General features: G+C 64.6%; 3 protein-coding genes across 6 annotated transcripts in view; 2 read left to right on the top strand and 1 right to left on the bottom strand.

Annotated features, from left to right (window-relative positions):
* Positions 1-958: 958 nt before the first annotated feature.
* Positions 959-9,605, top strand: BAIAP3 (BAI1 associated protein 3; the record flags this gene model as incomplete). 4 transcript variants are annotated; one of them, XM_080830726.1, is made up of 33 exons in its annotated part: positions 959-1,092; positions 1,398-1,485; positions 1,635-1,715; positions 2,131-2,154; positions 2,517-2,576; positions 2,712-2,778; positions 2,882-3,077; positions 3,404-3,448; positions 3,556-3,633; positions 3,727-3,829; positions 4,088-4,195; positions 4,291-4,386; positions 4,508-4,611; positions 5,099-5,219; positions 5,626-5,750; positions 5,853-5,943; positions 6,064-6,120; positions 6,296-6,393; positions 6,474-6,525; positions 6,615-6,745; positions 6,981-7,104; positions 7,183-7,326; positions 7,417-7,509; positions 7,597-7,788; positions 7,867-7,935; positions 8,030-8,109; positions 8,178-8,286; positions 8,461-8,532; positions 8,620-8,700; positions 8,794-8,914; positions 9,002-9,125; positions 9,217-9,422; positions 9,502-9,605. In XM_080830726.1, the coding sequence occupies 33 exons, from the start codon at positions 959-961 to the stop codon at positions 9,603-9,605; spliced, it is 3,378 nt and encodes a 1,125-aa protein (XP_080686852.1). The 4 variants fall into 4 exon arrangements, with proteins under 4 accessions (XP_080686852.1, XP_080686851.1, XP_080686850.1 ...); XM_080830725.1 differs by having other exon boundaries at positions 2,116-2,154; XM_080830724.1 differs by having other exon boundaries at positions 2,047-2,154.
* Positions 9,606-10,132: 527 nt separating this feature from the next.
* TSR3 (TSR3 ribosome maturation factor) lies at positions 10,133-13,036 on the bottom strand. Its single transcript, XM_080830695.1, has 6 exons — positions 12,857-13,036; positions 12,511-12,730; positions 12,041-12,234; positions 11,542-11,718; positions 11,304-11,367; positions 10,133-11,206 (listed from the first exon to the last, which is right to left on the bottom strand). The coding sequence occupies exons 1-6, from the start codon at positions 12,966-12,968 to the stop codon at positions 11,020-11,022; spliced, it is 954 nt and encodes a 317-aa protein (XP_080686821.1). The 5' UTR covers positions 12,969-13,036; the 3' UTR covers positions 10,133-11,019.
* A 68-nt stretch (positions 13,037-13,104) lies between these two features.
* Positions 13,105-17,011, top strand: part of GNPTG (N-acetylglucosamine-1-phosphate transferase subunit gamma) — a 28,286-nt gene continuing 24,379 nt past the window's right edge. Inside the window, exons 1-3 of the mRNA XM_080829862.1 lie at positions 13,105-13,169; positions 13,253-13,310; positions 13,392-13,459. Of these exons, the coding sequence (XP_080685988.1) occupies positions 13,118-13,169; positions 13,253-13,310; positions 13,392-13,459 (178 nt within the window). The 5' untranslated portion in view covers positions 13,105-13,117. The remainder of the gene's footprint in view (positions 13,170-13,252; positions 13,311-13,391; positions 13,460-17,011) is intronic.

Below are 17,011 nucleotides of genomic sequence, written 5' to 3'. Positions count from 1 at the left end.
ATGGCTTCCGACAGGGGCGCAAGGAGACCTTGGGATTTGGGGGGAGGCACAGGTTGTTGGGTGGCCCAGCAGAGAGGTGGGTGCCTGGACTGGGCAGTGCTGTGGGAGAAGACGCCCCGCAGCAGCTTTGTGGTCCCACTGCCCTTGCTCCTGGGTCTGCAGGGGATCCTGAAGCCCCTGGAGGAGGCGAGCCAGTGTGACGGTGGCTGGCGGGGGGGGGGGGGGGAGACTGCGGATGAGAACGAATGCACGCGGTGACACTCCTCAGGGGAGTCCTGGACAGCAGGTTGTCCCCAACTCGGAGATGCACACTTCTGGGGGCATGGGCTGGGCCCCTTGCAGGGCTGCGGACTTGTCCTCCAAGCCTGCCTGCCTCCCCACGTTCTGTCTGCACAGAGCAGAGCCCCCAGGATACACAGGCCCTTGCTGCTGAGGTGTCCTCCGACTCCAGGGACACATCCAGGGGACCCCCCCCGGATGGGTGGTGGGCGGGGGTGTGGCAGGATGGGCCCCCTACGTGCTGGAGCCCGGCAGCTCCCAGCCACGGAGTGCAGGCTGTGCCAGGCTCGATCGACCGACTGACCAATCGACTGATCATCACGTCTCGGCACCGTCCAGTCCCCAGAGCGACCCAGCGGGGGTGCCCCATTTTGCAAATGGGCCATGAAGACTTAGACCAAGAGACTGGCCCCAGGTTGCCAGCAGAAGTGCACATGGCCCCCAGGGTGCCCAGTGCCGTCCAGCAGCGAGGGCGGGGGGGCTCTGGGGAGGCTCAGGTGCCCCCTCCTGTACCGTGGGCAGCCCCGTCGGGAGGCAGCGCCCTGCCACTGTCGGTCTGTGGCTGATTGGACCATTGCTGGTTGTGCACCTGCTGTGGTGGCTGGGGCCAGCACGGGTGAGCTGCTGGCCGCTGGACGTCAGAGGCTACGGCCACTCTCTGCCCACAGACCCCGCCGCCATGACGACCCTGCTGGAGATCAAGAGCAGCGTGCTCAGGCAAGCGCAGGTGCGCCCGTCCTTCCGCCGGAGGACCGAGGGAGAGCCGGGGAGCGCCGGCGCCGACCCACAGGAGCCCACCGCCGCAGGGGCTTGGTGGGTGCCCCCCCCATCCCGTATGGTCACGGGCACCTGGCCGCCCTTCTCTCGCTGGAGCCCACTCTCCCGCTGCCCTAGCACAGCGTCTGGGGGGAGCCCAGGAGAGTCTGAACCCGAGGCCTGCAGGGGGCGGGGTCCACGCCGTGGACGACAGACTGAGCCCTCGGACAAGTGGAGACCCAGGCAGTCCCCTCAAGTTGTAGGGGCCGGTGGCTGGCCCTGCGGGGGTGGGGCAGGCCCGTGCCGGGAGCCCTGAGCTTCAGGGAGGACCCGCTGACCCTCGGCCCGGCCTCTCTCTGCAGGAGACCCGGGGGCAGTGTGGAGTTCTTCGAGCACATGCGTCTCATTCTGAAGAAGGGCGAAGGCAGGCAGGGGCTTCCCTGCCCCGAGGTGAGGATGGCTGGGTGCTGCTGCCCGGTTGGGGGCACCACGCTGGGCTGTCCCACTGCCCCCCTGCAGCAGGCCCCCACCCCTCCAGCTCATTCCTCCCCTCCCTGGAGTGGTCCCCACAGGAGGCCCTTACCCGAGCGCCCTCACAGGTCCTCTTACGCAGTGGTTCACCAGCCCCTGCCGAGCCCGTGGACCCCAGCCGTGGCCTGAAAGCCCTAACCCAGGAGGAGGTAAGGGGGACAGGGGTCTGGGCCCAGGGAGATCCGGGAGCACTTCCCGTGTGCCATGCTCAGGTCCTGGGGACAGGTGGACAGCAAAGGTGGTGGGGTGAGGACTAGAATTCCCCATGGAAGCCGGTAAGTTGGGGGTCAGACCCCTGCAGGGCCAAGCAGGTGCAACTATACGGATGCTGGGACCCGACTCTGCTGGTGGGCAGAGCTCCTGGGAGCTGGGATGCCGGGGGTGGGGGGGGCAAGGTGCCTGGACCCCCCGTGGCCAGGGCTCAGGGGGATAGGGGTGGGCTGGCTGGGACTCAGGGCGCGCCGTGCTCCCTGCCCACAGGTGGAGATGCTCTACGAGGAAGCCCTGTACACGGTCCTTTACCGGGCGGGGACCATGGGCCCTGACCAGGTGGACGACCAGGAGACCCTCCTGGGCTACCTGCAGCAGGTGCGTCCCACCGGTTCCATCCTCCCTGCTGGCCCGGCCCGGCCCCTCCCTGCCTTGCTCTGGGGAGAACGGAGCCCACTGTCTCTTCCAGCCCTGTTCTCTGCCTGGTGTTGTCACCATCACCCAAATAATGCAGGCTTGGCCCACATACAGAACACCCCTACGCACACATGTGCGCCCAGGCAGGCACACATACCGGCTGATTGGCATCCCCGGAAGGATGGGGCGATGGACAGACACGGACACACAGAGGATGGACGGATAGACAAATACATCTTTCTCCTCCCCTGTGTGGCCCCCAGGACACTGGGCGACTCTTTTTTGGGGGCGCCCGGGCCCTCACACCTGCCTGTCCTCTACAGGTGTTCGGTACAAGCTCCGACGAGCACGCCACGGCCACTGAGCGCGTGAAAAAGGCCAAGGTGGGGCCGCGCGGGGTGGGTGGACGCGACCAGCCACAGGGCCAGGGTTTGGGGGCGGAGAGGGCACAGCGCGGGGCCCCGTCCTGGCCCCACAGATCCTCCCTCAAGAGGCCCCTCGGCACCCTCGGCCCACAGGCCCCCACGTACGCCCTGAAAGTCTCTGTCATGCGTGCCAAGAACTTGCTGGCCAAAGACCCCAATGGTGAGTGGGGACCAGCGGGGAGCTTGGCTGTGCCCGGGCCTGGTGGCTGTGGAGGGCGGGGGGCGGCCTGGGGCCGGGGACTGAGGTGCCTGCGGTGTCCCAGGCTTCAGCGACCCCTACTGCATGTTGGGCATCCTGCCGGCCTCGGGCGCCCCACGGGAGCCGAGCCCACACAAGGAGCAGCGTTTCAGCTTCCGCAAAGGCAGCAAGCGTGGAGGCCCGCTGCCGGCCAAGTGTATCCAGGTCACCGAGGTCAAGAGCAGCACCCTGAACCCCGTCTGGAAGGAAAACTTCTTCTTGTAAGTACTTTTTGGCAGCCGTGCAGCGGTGGTGGGAGCGGGGACACGGGGGGCTGCTGCGCCAGGACGCGTGCCGTCTCAGTGCCTGCCCCAGCGATCTGAGCGGGGCTGGTCAGGGGACCGGCTTCCAGAGGGCGTCACTGTCTCAGAGAGAGGTGCTGGCCCCAGTGGCCACACGGTCAGGATTCACGTCCAGCCAGCCTGTCCTAGAAGCTGCAGCTCTTGGACTCCTTCCTGCAGCTCCGGGAATTGTCCCATCCCTAGCCCGCCAGCCCTGGGCAGAGGTTCGTCCTGCAGCCTCTAGCCATCTCTCTGTTTCCTCATAGTGAGATCGAGGACGTCAACACAGACCAGCTGCACCTGGACATCTGGTATAGGCCCCGGGGCCCTGCAGCGCAAGGGACGTGCCGTGGGAGGGGACATTCAGGGCCCAGCCAGGCCCCAGACAAGCCAGGTCTGCGCCCTCGCCCACCCCTAGGGACCATGACGATGATGTGTCTCTGGTGGAGGCGTGCAGGAAGCTGAATGAAGTCATCGGCCTGAAGGGCATGAGCAGGTAGGACGCGGGGACCCTGGGCCCCCCAGACATGGGCCAGCAGGTGGCGGCTCCCCAGGGACCCCAGGTGGGCATCTATCCTGCTTTGCTCAGGTATTTCAAACAGATTGTCAAGTCGGCCCGTGCGAATGGGACAGCAGGGCCCACGGAGGACCACACGGATGACTTCCTGGGGTGTCTCAACATCCCCGTCCGGGTGAGTGGGGGCCAGGGCCTTGTTCCCTCCAGGGACTCTGCTGGTGGCTATGTCCTGTGATCCCCCAAGCCTCTCCCATCCTTCTTGGGCTGGGTGGGGGCCTTGTGCGGCAGAGGAGGGAGAAGGAACAGCCTCCTGGGGTGTCTTGTGTCCAGCACCCCTGAGTGCTCACTGTGTGCCCGTGGCCTGTGTTCAGTGGGAAGCAGAGGTCTGTGGGAGGGACGGGGAGAACTGCCGGTCTGCACCCCCTTCTCTCAGGAGGTGCCTGTGGCTGGGGAAGACCGCTGGTTCAAGCTGGAACCGCGCTCCAGCGCCTCCCGAGTGCAGGGGGACTGCCAGCTGGTCCTCAAGCTGATCACCACACAGGTGGGGAGCTGCGGGGTCCCTTGCCCTGCATGCTGGCCCTCCACCCTGCTGGCGGGCTGGGGCAGGGCTGGTGACGGGCGGACCCTGCCTTCCAGAGGGACACGGGCATGAGCCAGCGCGGGCGATCCGGCTTCCTGTCCTACATGCTGCTGCTGAGCCGTCTGCTGCAGTTCGAGCACCGGTCCCAGGAGGTAGCCGCGCCCTAGGGACCGGGGTGACCTGGCGCCTGGGGAGGGAGGGCTGGGGAGGCTGGGCACCGGGGGCAGGGGCGATGGCGTCTGCTCCTTCCGCTCACGTCTGCCCCCTCCCCAGCCGGACTCGAGCAGCTGGCGCGGGGAGCTCAGCGGGCCCGCGGCCACCGTGCTGTGTCTGCACGGCGCCCAGAGCAACCTGTCTGCGCTGCAGCTGGCCGTGCTGTGAGTGGGCGGGGCGAGGGGCGGAGCCGCCGATGGGCGGGGCTGCGCGGCCGGGGGCGGGGCGGGTGGGGGCGGGGTTGTGGCCGGAAAGGGGCGCTGCGAGTGGGCGGGCTAAGAGGGAAGGGGCAGGGCTGTGGGGAATGGGGTAGAACGTGGGCGTGGCCGTGGAGGGGGTGGCGCCCTGGGACGAGGAGGGGCTTGAGAAGGGGTGCTGTGAGTGGCAGCAGCTGAGAGGGGCGGGGCTGGAGGGATGTTGTGGGAGGGGGAAAGGGGCGTGGCGTGTGGTGGGTGTAGTCGCAGGTGGGCGGGGCAGGTGGGCGGGGCAGGAGGGGAAGGCGTAGGAGTGCTTTGAGTGGGAGGGGGTGAAAGGGGGTGGTGCCCTGAGGGCACTGTGGGAAGGGAAAGGGCAGTAGAAGGGGCACAAGGGGTCTCCTGGGGCGTTGCCTCCTTGACTCTGCACTGACCGCGGCGGGGCTGGCCCCCACAGGCACTGGCAGGTCAGCAGCCGCCACCATCAGACCTGCACCCTGGACTATGGCTACCTGCTCGGGCTGCTGGAGGACCTGCAGGCGCACTGGGAGGAGGCGTCATCCCTGCCCCAAGAGCAGGTGAGCTGCCCTCGTCGTCGGCTGAAAGTGCTGTTCCTGGAGGGTGTGCCGTGGGCTGCTCGTGTGCTGGACAGACAGGGCGCATGGCCTACAGGGTGGTGTGAGCTTGAAAATAGACTTCATGACCCGGGGCAGAGCAAGACGGGGCACTGCTGAGATCGGGGGATGGGGTGGAATCCCAGGAGAGGGAGGTTGTACCCTTCACTTGGCTGAGGGGCCGAGGCAGTGGGCACTGGCTGATGGCCACGGGGAACTGGTGGTGCAAAGGCCCTGAGGCTGTGGGAGAAAGTAGCAGGGCCAGGCCTGTGGATGGCTGCAGGAGGCCTTTGCAGACTGGCTGCTCCCCCACCCCTACCCGTGGGGATGGCAGGGAGAGGGTCAGCTCTGACGGGCCCTGTGTGCCCAGGAGGAGAGCCTGGCTGACAGCTTCTCTGCCTTCTCCGAGTTCGGGCTGCGGCTGCTGCGCCAGTTGCGAGACTATTTCCCAGCCACCAACAGCACAGCCGTGTACCGCCTGGAGCTGCTGCTGAAGTGGGTGCCGCCCCAGTGCTGGCGGGGGGGGGGGGGGGGGAGGTGCGCAGGGGTGGGTGCGCGGGGCAGGGCGGCCGCAGTCAGCGGGCGGCCCCTGTCCAGGTGTCTCAGCAAGATGCAGCTCTTCCAGCCGTCCTTCGAGAGCTGCCCCTTCGAGAGGGAGCTGAACATGGACATCGCCGCGGCCCTGAAGGTGTGTCCCACCCCCAGCTGCCCGCCCTGCCCTGGCCCCCGGCTGGGCCTGCTCTGCCACTCTTTGCTGCCCTTTTAGCCTCCGCCGTCCTCCACAGCGTCTCGGTGACTTGTCTTGCAGAGAGGCAACCGGGAGTGGTACGACAGGCTCCTGAACAGCAAGGGTCCTCGGGAGCAGGTGGTGCTGGGGGGCGCGGCCACGGGGGCGGGGGGGAGGGCGCTGGGGGGGCGCTGGGGGGGTGCTCCGGGGGGGGCGCTCGGGGGGGGGGAGCGCTCGGGGAGGGCGCGGCCACGGGGGTGGGGTGGGGCGGGGTGGCTGGGCCGGGAGGTTACTGAACCGTGCTTCCTCGCAGCCGGGGCTGCAGCGCCTCGCCGGGCTGGTGGAGCTGGCGGACGCCGTCTACGAGGATCTGCGGTCCTGCTATGGGGTCTACGCCAGCCTCTTCCACAGGTGGGGCCCCCGCCCTGGCCCCTCGGGGACGCCGCCAGGCTGGACGTGGGGCAAGCAGGTGTGTGGGGTTTGTTCCGCAGCATCGTCAAGATCGACTTCTTCACCCTCACCTTCCGGCAGCTGGAACGTCTGGTGAGGAGGGGAGTGGGGAGAAGCCCCCTGCTGGGAGGGCGCCTCGGTTCCCTGTTTGCCCGCAGCCCCTGACTCCCCCATCCTGACAGATGGCCGAGGAGGCGTGGGTGCTGACGGAGGAGCTGAACCCCAGGTTGACTCTCGAGGTGGCCTCGGGGCTCTTCGAGCTGTACCTGACCCTGGCCGACATCCAGGGCTTCTGGAGCAGCCTCCCCGGCCGGTGTGTGCCCTGCCCAGCCTCTCCCCTTCCCTCCACCCGCCCCCACCTGTGTCTGTCCACTCTTTGCCCCCCAGACCCATCCCTACTCCTCCACATTCCCTCGCTCCGGCTGTTCTCCAGGTTCCTCTAGGAGGTCCCTGGGACAGGATCCCGAGGGCCCTTGGAGGGAGGGCACCCGGGCTCTGCTGGCTCCGGGTGTCTGAGTCAGGGCGACCTCTGTCGGCCCCCGCTGCAGCGACAGCCGCTCCCTTGCTCTGGCCGGCATCCACGCCCCCTTCCTGCCCGCCGTGAAGCTCTGGCTGCAGGTGCTGCGGGACCAGGCCAGGTGCAGACTGCAGGGAGCCGTGGACGTGGACACAGTGAGTAGGACCCAGGCCCGAGGCTGCTGGGCTCAGCCAGAGCTGCCCTGCAACCCAGGCCTCCTCCTGCCCTCTTAGCTGGAGCCCACGGATGCTTCCTCCAAGCACAGCAGCTCCGCGGCCACTGCCAGCCTCTGCTTCAGTCACATCCAGGAGCTGTGGGCCCGCCTGGCGTGGCCAGACCCTGCCCAGGCCCAGGCGCTGGGCACCCAGCTGAGCCAGGTGCGTGGCTGTGGGTTTGGGGAGCGTGGTGTGGGAGGGCAGCAGCACCAGGGGACGCAGCCCACAGCTCCCACCCGTGTGTCACCCTAGGACCTGTGCGAGGCCACCCTGTTCTACACTGAGATGTTGCGGAAGAAGGTGGACGCTCAGCCTGGGGCCGCAGGCGAGGCAGTGAGCAGGCTGGTGGCCGAGCGGCGGGGGGGCTGGTGGCTGTGTGGGGCCCGCGCGGGGCTGCCCACGCACTCGCCCACATCTGGTCCGCCTCCCCAGCTCTGCGTGGTGCTCAACAACGTGGAGCTCCTCCGTAAGGCTTCTGGGCAGGCTCTGCGGGGTCTGGCGTGGCCGGAGGCAACCTCGGCGCTGGAAGGGGGGCTCCCGCGGCCCCTGCTTAGCTGCGCGCAGGCCCTGGACGAAGATCTGCGGCAGGAGGTCCAGACCGCGACTGCGCACCTGACCTCCAAGGTGGGCGGGCTGGCGGGCAGGTGGGGGAGCCGGCTGCCCCGTGTCTGACGCTGGGTGCCGAGCGCTGCCCTCCCGCAGATGGTGGCCGACATCCGGAAGTACGTGCAGCACATCAGCCTGTCGCCGGACTCCATCCAGAACGACGAGGTGAGCGCGGGGCCGGCCGGGGGTGTGCGGGGGTGGGGGGGGCCGCGGGCGGGCCGGCGCGTGGGCGGGCCGGCGCTGAGGGTGCTGTCCGCAGGCTGTGGCCCCGCTCATGAAGTACCTGGACGAGAAGCTGGCCCTGCTGAACGCGGCGCTGGTCAAGGAGAACCTGAGCAGGTAGGGCTGGGGCCGGGCGGGCAGGGTGCGGCCCGAGGTGCCGCCGCCGACGCCCGGTGTCCCTGCAGGGTGCTGGAGGCCCTCTGGGAGCTGCTGCTGCAGGCCATCCTGCAGGCCCTCGGGGCCAACCTCGACGTCTCCGCGGACTTCTACGGTCGCTTCCACTTCACGCTGGAGGTAGGGCCCTGGGGAGGAGCGGTCCCCGCCGGGGTGCCTGGCCTTCCGGGCCTGAAGGGCTCCTCGGGGATCCCAGCTGCCCGCACCTCCTGCCGGCCCGCCCACTGTGTCAGCAGCATCTGGCCCCCTGGACAGCTGTGCCTCTGACGGCTCTGCTTTCTTGCCCTGCCCCAGGCCCTGGTGAATTTTTTCCACGCGGAGGGTCAGGGTCTGCCCCTGGAGAGTCTGAGGGACGGAAGCTACAAGGTGAGGCCTGGCCTGGGGGCCTCCGGCCGAGGCGGGGTTGTGCGCGCCGGGCGCTGGGCTCTGCTCAGTTCCCCGTGCGCCCCGCAGAGGCTGGAGGAGGAGCTGCGTCTGCACCAGTGCTCCACCCGCGAGTGCATCGAGCAGTACTACCTGGACAAGCTCAAGCAGGTAGCGAGGCCCCCGGCTGCGCACTCGGCCTCTCCCCGCGCGCCCCGCACCCCCCTGCCCCAGGCCTGGTCACTGGCCCGAGCCCTTCCACAGAGGTCCCTGGAGCAGAACCGGTTCGGGCGCCTGAGCGTCCGCTGCCACTACGAGGCGGCGGAGCAGAGGCTGGTGGTGGAGGTGCTGCACGCCGCGGACCTGCCCCCGCTGGACGCCAATGGTGAGGGGTCGGGGTGCCGGCGGGGCGTGGGGCTGGAGGGCTGCCGGGTGGCAGCGCTCACGGCCCGCTCCTGGCTGCGCCCCTCAGGCCTGAGCGACCCTTTTGTGATTGTGGAGCTGGGCCCACCACACCTCTTCCCGCTGGTGCGCAGCCAGAGGACGCAGGTCAAGAGCCGGACGCTGCACCCCGTGTACGACGAGCTCTTCTACTTGTGAGTGTCCCGCCCCGCCCCCAGCAGTCCTCGCTCAGGCGCTGGCGTCCGGGCTGGAGCCCGTGCCCGACTGACCACCCTCTGCCTGCAGCTCCGTGCCGGCAGAGGCGTGCCGCCGCCGCGGCGCCTGCGTGCTGTTCACCGTCATGGACCATGACTGGCTGTCCACCAACGACTTCGCGGGGGAGGCGGCCCTCGGCCTGGGCAGCATTGGTGGCATAGCGCGGCCGCAGGTGGGAGGGAGCGCGAGGGCCAGGCAGCCTGTCACCCTGCACCTGCGCCGGCCCAGAGCCCAGGGTGAGTGCAGGTCCTGGGGGGTGGAGGGCTGCCTGGAGGTAGGGGCTCACGCCGCCCCCGCCCTCCTGCCTGCCCACAGTGAAGTCAGCGCTCAGGATGCTGGAGGGTCGCACCAACAAGGAGGCGCAGGAGTTTGTCAAGAGACTCAAGGAGCTGGAGAAGAGCATGGAAGCAGACCCTTGAGCCCCTCCACAAGTCCCCGCGTCGTCCTCATCCAGCCCTGTGGTCAGCTTTGTGCAGCCGGGGCTCGTTCCCCCCCCCCCTGCCGTGTGGTATGCATGCGCAGCTGGCCCTCCCGCTCCTTCCTGCCCTGGCCGTGTCCATGTGGTGTGTCCTGTGAACCCCGTGAATCCATCCAGCACCCCCCATGCTGGGTCTGGGCTGACTTGGTGGGGCCTGGCCAGCAGCCGTCCCCCTGGACGCAGAATAGAGCAGGCCTGGCCACAAGGGGAGCTTCCCCGTCTGCCTGCTCGGCTCCCATGGCCACGTGGCAGGCAGGCACCGATCTGAGAGCAGGGTTCTCAGTGGGGTGGCTTAGCTCCCCAGGAAATGTTAGGCCATGTCTGGAGTCAGTTTTGGGGTTCACAACTACAGGCTGGAGGAGGGGCTACTGGCACTAGTGGTGAGACCAGGGATGCCCCCGAGCAAAGGTGGGCCACTCTCAGATGTTACCAGCGCCATAGCAAAGAGCCCATTTTATTTATTTATTTACTTATTTATTTAAAGAATTTATTTACGTATTTGACAGACAGAGATCACAAGTAGGCAGAGAGACAGAGAGAGAGAGGAGGAAGCAGGCTCCCTGCTGAGCAGAGAGCCCGACGCGGGGCTCGATCCCAGGACCCTGGGATCATGACTTGAGCTGAAGGCAGAGGCTTTAACCCACTGAGCCACCCAAGCGCCCCGAGCCCATTTTAGAAGAAGCTCTGTCTTCTCTTCTGGGGCTGGGAGTGTGGCAGGGCCTTGTGGGCCAAGAGGCAGGACAGCCTGGGTTTCAGTCTGGACCATGCAAGGTGGCAGGAAACAGCTCCCAGGGGCTCTAACAAAGGGGAGGGTGGGCACCCAGAACCCTTCACCGAGAGGGTGTACGGACAGGTTTGCTTAAGAACTGCACAGGTCTCCACTCCCCACCTGGCTCTGAGGCCTGGGAGAGGGTCCCCTGGCATCACTGTGAGGCTGGGGACATCACGCAGAGTTGGTCCACGTAAGGAGCTCTGTGTTGGGCACGCAGCTGTCCAGCGTATTCTGTGTCTACCCGCACCTGCCCGTGCGAGACCACCCTCACGCCTGGCACCCCCACAGTCCACACCCTTCCCAGGCAGGCCCTGCCTCACTGGAGACTCGTCTCCCGCAAGCCTCCCCAATCCCCAGACCAAGTGCAAAGAAACAGGCTCACACTGGGGTCTCCTTGGCCCGCAGCTTCACTGGGAGGGCCGGACGGCCCCAGAGCACAGCCATGTCACGTGCATGGAGAGAGAGTCTGGTGCTGCTCAGTGTTGTGAGGGCTGAGGCTGCTAGGCCCGTCTGTGTCCCCACAAGCCCTGCTGTGTCTCCAGTCCTCATTGCTCCGCCATGAAAATAAACGTGTGTGCAATCTTCAGTCTCTCTGTCGTTTCTTGATTCCTTCCCAAACCTCTGCGGGGGCCTTGGCCTTTGCCCCTTGCTCGAGAGGACTGTCCTCCTCAGGGCAGCTGCTGCCGCCGTGGTCTCCTCCGTCCTCGGCATCAGGGCCGCGCCCCTCAGACTCGTCCTCGCTGTCGCTGTCACCGCTGTCTGCAAGCAGCCTGGAAGGGACAGGTGTGTTCACCGAGGACACATTTGCTCAACAAAGGCCCAGCTGAGGGCACATTCTCCTGTTCCCTGGGAAGCCCAAGGACCTACCGGGCGCCAGCCACTGGCCTGTTGGGGTTTGCAAACTCGAGCCCAGAATCCACGTCAAAAGGATCTGAACAGAGGAGGCAAGCAAGAAAGGCACGTACAGGTGAGCTCAGAGTGCAACCGAGTCTCCCAGGTGCTGGGGCAGGAAAGCCTCCCCTCCTCGGCTTCTCAAAAGGAGGTGCGGCATGCCGGGACGGTCCTGGCTCCCAACCAGAGGGCTCGAGTCCATGCCAGGCCTCACCGATTTCCTCCTCCTCGGGGCGCTCCTTGGCGTGGGCCAGGAACTCCTGCTCGGCCTGGAGTACCTCCTCCGCACTGCTGCAGGCCGCATACTTGTCCAGGAGCTGGCGGTTCAGGTCTAGGAAGCCCTCGCCCCACTTGAACTTCCGCAGCAAAATGACAGCGAGGTCCGAGAAGCCTGATGGCACGGAAACCCAACAATGCTGACAATCCGTCTCCCATCCCAAGTGTATCCCCGGGACCCACGATGCCATCCCCACACCAGATGAGCTGCTCGCCCGCCTCTCCTGTGCACGGAGGCCCTCTCACGGGGCTGCCTGTCCAAGCCTCCGCAGGGACCATGCGTTCTCTGAGGGCAAGGTGAGGGGTGACAGGTGGCACTGCAGTCCTGGCCTGTCCACCTCGACCGCCCCACACACCCTCACAATGCTTGCAGGAGGAGATGGTGGAAAACACACTGCTGCCGGTGTGGCCAGACTCAGCGGCTCGCTGGCACTCACCCAGGATGCAGAAGGTGGCGGCAAAAGCCTCCACACAGGACAGCTTGCAGGGCCGGCCGTAGTTCACGGGGTTGGCGGCGACTAAGTGAGGCAGCAGCCGCAGGTGGCTCCCCCGCATCTTCCCGAACGGGGTCTCATCCAGGCGGGCCCAGGAGCAGTCCACCACAGCGACCCCACTCTGTGCCACCAGCTGTCTGTCGGGAGCAGGGGAGGGCTAGGTTCTGGAGACGACGTCCCTGGACACTGACCTCTCCAGGGACGCAAGAACATCGTTCCTCGGCCCCCAAACAGCCCCAGCAGTGTGTGCTCCTGCAGCTGACTCCTTTATGCACTCAACACACGTCTACTGAGACCTACTAGATCCCGCGCTAGGCAACGGGGGCAACGTAGACACGCACGCCGCGCTGAGCCCCGCAAGAAGGACGCGCCAGGGTCCCGCCCACTCCCCCATCCCCGGGCCCCGCTCCTACCTGTCGGCGGGGGACACGTACTGGGAGCCCACCGGGCTGAGCACGACGCCGCCGAACCTGTGGCCCAGGCGCAGGCAGCGCACCAGACCCAGGCGGGCCAGCTTGCGGCCGGTACAGCGCCGGGGGTCACAGTGGCCCAGCTCCCACATGGCCAGCGTGCAGGGTAGCCGCGCCGGGCCCGAGCTGCCCCCGTCCTCGGCCGCCTCTGGTTCCACGGACGCTGCACGGGGGCACGGAGGGATACCGAGCCTCAGGCGCAGCTCGTCGGGCGGGCCCCCCGCTCCCCGGCCCCCCGCTCCCCGGCCCCCCGCTCCCCCGCCGCGGCCCCCGATCGCACCCCACTCACCGCGCAGCGCGGCGCCCACCTCCTCGGCGAAGGCCTCCAGGGAGCGGCCCGCGGGGTGCCGAGCGCGGCTGCCTTCGGCCCCCGGCCTCCGCGCGGCTCTTCTGCGGCCCATGGCGGGCAGCGAGGCCCCCGACACCCGCGGATTCACAGCTCCGCGGCAGGAGAGCCACGGGCGCTCGCGCAGGCGCCGAGCGCCACTTCCGGCCCGGCGGCGCCCACGTGACCGGGCGGCGCCCACGTGACCGCGCGCGCGGCGGAGCGATGGCGGCGGGGCTGGCCGGCTTCCTGCTGCTGCTGGAGCTCGCGGCGCGCGGTCAGTGTCCCTGCGCTCCTGGGCCCCTCGCGTGCGCCGCCCCCCGCCTCCCGCGCGCCTCCTCACCGCCCGCTTCCCCGCAGGGCCCGCGCCCGCCGCTGCCGCCAAGATGAAAGTGGTGGAGGAGCCCAACGCGTTCGGGTGAGCGGCCCCGCGGGGCGCGGCGGGGCGCGGAGGGACAGCCCCGAGCCCGGTTGCCGCTGACCCTGCCGCTTCTCGCAGGCTCAACAACCCGTTCCTGCCCCAGACCAGTCGCCTCCAGCCCAAGAAGGACCCTTCACCCGTGTCTGGTGAGTGCGGGGCGCTGGCCGCGCACATGGGGGCGGCCAGGGAGGGGAGCGGGGAGCCGGGGCGGGGAGCCGGCGCGGGTGGACGGGGCAGCCGGGGAGGAGGGCCCCGGGGAGGGCCCGGGGCGCGTGCGTTGCTTGTCAGCCGCTCAGACTTTTGAGTGCACCGGCGGTAGGATTTCCAGAACATTCTAGTACAAATTAAAGGGGTTCCCCGGATGAGTTCTCTCTAATTCTTTTAGTGGAGGTGGTTTCCGTTAACCGTTGGGCACGGACGTCTTTTGTGCTTTTACGTGCCTAAACGTGCAAGGAAAAACGTGCATTAATGTGTTCTGGCGCTTTCTGCCGCTGCTTTTTAAAACGTGTCCTTTGCCTTTTTTTGAGCAGCGCGAGCTACACAGGTTTGCTCCTTTGGTGTTGCGAGTCACGGTGTGTCGTCCTGGTGGGGCGTTCCACCGGCCTCCGCGCTTCTCGCTGGATGCTTGGTCTTAGAGGATGGCGCTGCATTCCTTTATCGTCAGACGTTGCGTTTAAGCCTGTCGGCCCTGAGAAGCGGTGCTGTGCAGGGCGTTGCTCGTCCGACTCTTTCGGAGCTGTGCGCGCGGTGTCCTCACGCAGGATCCCAGAAGTGGAGTCGCGGGGTGGGGAAGCAGAGCCCAGTAGTGTTTTTTATTGAGCACTACTGTGTGGTAGGTTGTGTGGTGGGAATGCAGAAATGAGCGAAACGTAGAGCGTTTGTTCTCCAGGAGGTGACCGTTTCATGGGGGGACTGTGTGTGTGCGCGCGTGCACGGGGTGAACGAAGAAGTAGGGGAAGTGTGGAATGCTTGATGGCGAGAAATACTCTGCAGGTGTGGGAAGCAGAGAACGATACTGTTTGTGTGTGAAGAGGTGAGTGTTGTTTTGGTGATTGCCATTTTATTTTGTTTTTAACTGTTACTAAGTAAACTGTACACCCATTGTGGGACTCAAACTCATGACCCCAAGATCAAGAGGCGTATGCTCCAGGGACTGAGCCACCGGGCGCCCCTTGGAATTGACATTTTAAATAGGGGAGTCAGGAAAAAGCTGAGAAATGACATTTTGGTCCGAAGCTGAAGGAGGAAAGGACGTGAGGCGGGGATGGGGATACTTGGGAAGAGGGGTACAGCAGAAGGGGGGGCCCAAGCCAGCAGGGTCGGGGGTGTGTAGGATGAAGTCAGAGAGGGAACAGATGTGACAAATCTGTTCCTGCTTTTTATTACTAAAAGTATCAAAAAGAAAAATGGAGAAATGGGACAGTGAACACCAGCTCTGGGCCTCTGAACGGTTCACACCCGCCTGGTCTTCCTTTCCGTTGCCATTTTGAAAAAAGCGAGTTTGAAACCAGGTTACAGACGTTATGACACTTTGTCCATAAATAGTTCCAGCATGGGTCCCCCAGCCCCCAGAATTAGCCAGTGTGTCATGTAAGCAGTCCACTTCCCCGGTTGTCTCACTGCCCTCCGCAGCTGCCCCCATCCCAGGATTATTCAAGGCTCACACGTGTCTTTGGTTAGTCAGGTGTCTAGTTTGTTTGTTTGTTTTAAATTGAGTTTTTTAAAAATTTTATTTAATTAATTTATTTGACAGATCACAAGTAGGCAGAGAGGCAGGCAGAGAGGAAGGGAAGCAGGCTCCCTGCCGAGCAGAGAGCCCGATGTGGGGCTCGATCCCAGGACCCTGAGATCATGACCTGGGCTGAAGGCAGAGGCTTTAACCCACTGAGCCACCCAGGCACCCCAGGTGTCTAGTTTTAAATCTGGAACAGGTCCCTCTACACTGTATCTCCGTTAAAAAAAGCCTTCACGGGTGCCTGGGTGGCTCAGTGGGTTGTGCCTCTGGCTTCCGGTCAGGTGGTGATCTCAGGGTCCTGGGATGGAGCCCCGCATCGGGCTCTCTGCTCCTCGGCAAGCCTGCTTCCTTCTCTCTCTGCCTGCCTCTCTGCCTACTTGTGATCTTTTTCTGTCAAATAAATAAAAATCTTTTAAGAAAATAAATAAGAAAGACTTTCATGATCTTGAGTTTGGAGGAGTCCGGGCCAGTTGTCTTAGAGAATGAGCTCCTGGATTGCTCTGGTTTAGGTCATTTGCCTTGTCCTGCTCCCTTTGGCGCGTGCTCCATGAGTGGGAAGATAGCTGGGACGCTTGACTGCAGTCAGGTGGTCAAGTCCAGCAGTCTGTACACGGATCCTTCCTAACAAGGCAGCGGACCACGTGTGGCCTCATGTGGGAGGTCAGGGTTTGGCTGTGGCACAGCGTGGCCAGGGTCTCTCCAGTGTTGACACAGACTTCTGCCTCTGCTCTTGGCGTGTGGGCTTCGAGCTGTCCCTGGGCTTGGAGTGACCTCTGTGCCCAGGAGTCTCACGCTCTACCCTCTCACGCTCCTCCTGAGAGTGCGTGTGCACTTTCTACCGCTCTCGCGCCTTCTGCATCTCCTCGCTGATTGTCTCTGACAGGGAAGACCCTTCCTCTCCCTTCCTTTCTCTTTTCGTTTTGAAGATCATTATTGGCTCAGACTGAAACTATTTTTATGGGGCTGACGTGTGACAGTTGGTCACAACCATGTCCTGGTTACCCAAAACAAGGTGGAGAACAGGTCTGTCACCCAGAAAATGACTGTGTTCCTTTCCAGATCCTCCTCCTCCCTTTCTGGTGTCTGTCACTGTGGATGGGCGTCCTCTGTGCGTGGCCTCCAGCTACGTGGAGTCCCAGCACACAGATCCTCATGTCTGGTTTCTTTCTGGCCTTGTGTTTCCGGGAGTCCTCGTGGTGGTGGTGTATCCCTGCTCTTTCTTGTTGGTGCATATAAAAACGGAGCCCGAGTACGGCCCGTAGTTGATTGTGTCATGCGTGTATGTCTGTGTCGTAGTCGAGGTGATGAACCAGAGCTGGGTAGGCGGTGGGAGAGGCTGCGTGATGGTACGTGGACGGTGGACCTGGAGTTTTGCAGCTTCTTGTCTCATTATTTGAGAAAGGATACACATGCGTGTGTGTGGATGTAGGAAGACCCATGTGACTTTAAGTTTCCAACTGAAATGTAGGACTGCAGGGCTGGGGTTTTTTCCCCATCTTTTTCTAACATTGAAAAGCTGGGGTCCTTAATTACATAAATACGTCTACTGACTTACTCCCTTAATTATATAAAATAGCTTTGGGTTTATAACAGTAGTACTACTAGTAACCATGAAACGAGAGGGTGATGTTGGAGTTTTGATGCAGTTCATTTTAGGGTGTATCCAACCAGAGATGGACCTCAGAGCTCTGGGCTACAAGGCTGACCACATCTGCGTCTACTAATCACTTTGACGAGCACTTGGGGCAAGTGTTTCTGCCTGTGCTCACTGCTAGTGCCTGCTGTGCATCTTTTCCACTTAGGATTTTCACTGAACTTTAAAACCGTTTTTATTTTTTAAGATTTTATTTATTTATTTGACAGAGAGATCACACGTAGGCAGAGAGAGAGGAGGAAGCAGCCCCCCCGCTGAGCAGAGAGCCCGATGCGGGGCTCGATCCCAGGACCCTGAGATCATGACCTG

The sequence above is a fragment of the Martes martes genome, assembly GCF_963455335.1.
Source record: "Martes martes genome assembly, chromosome: 18".
NCBI classification, from domain to species: domain Eukaryota; kingdom Metazoa; phylum Chordata; class Mammalia; order Carnivora; family Mustelidae; genus Martes; species Martes martes.
Note: the sequence above shows the minus strand (reverse complement) of the source record. Positions and strands in the feature narration are given on the sequence as shown.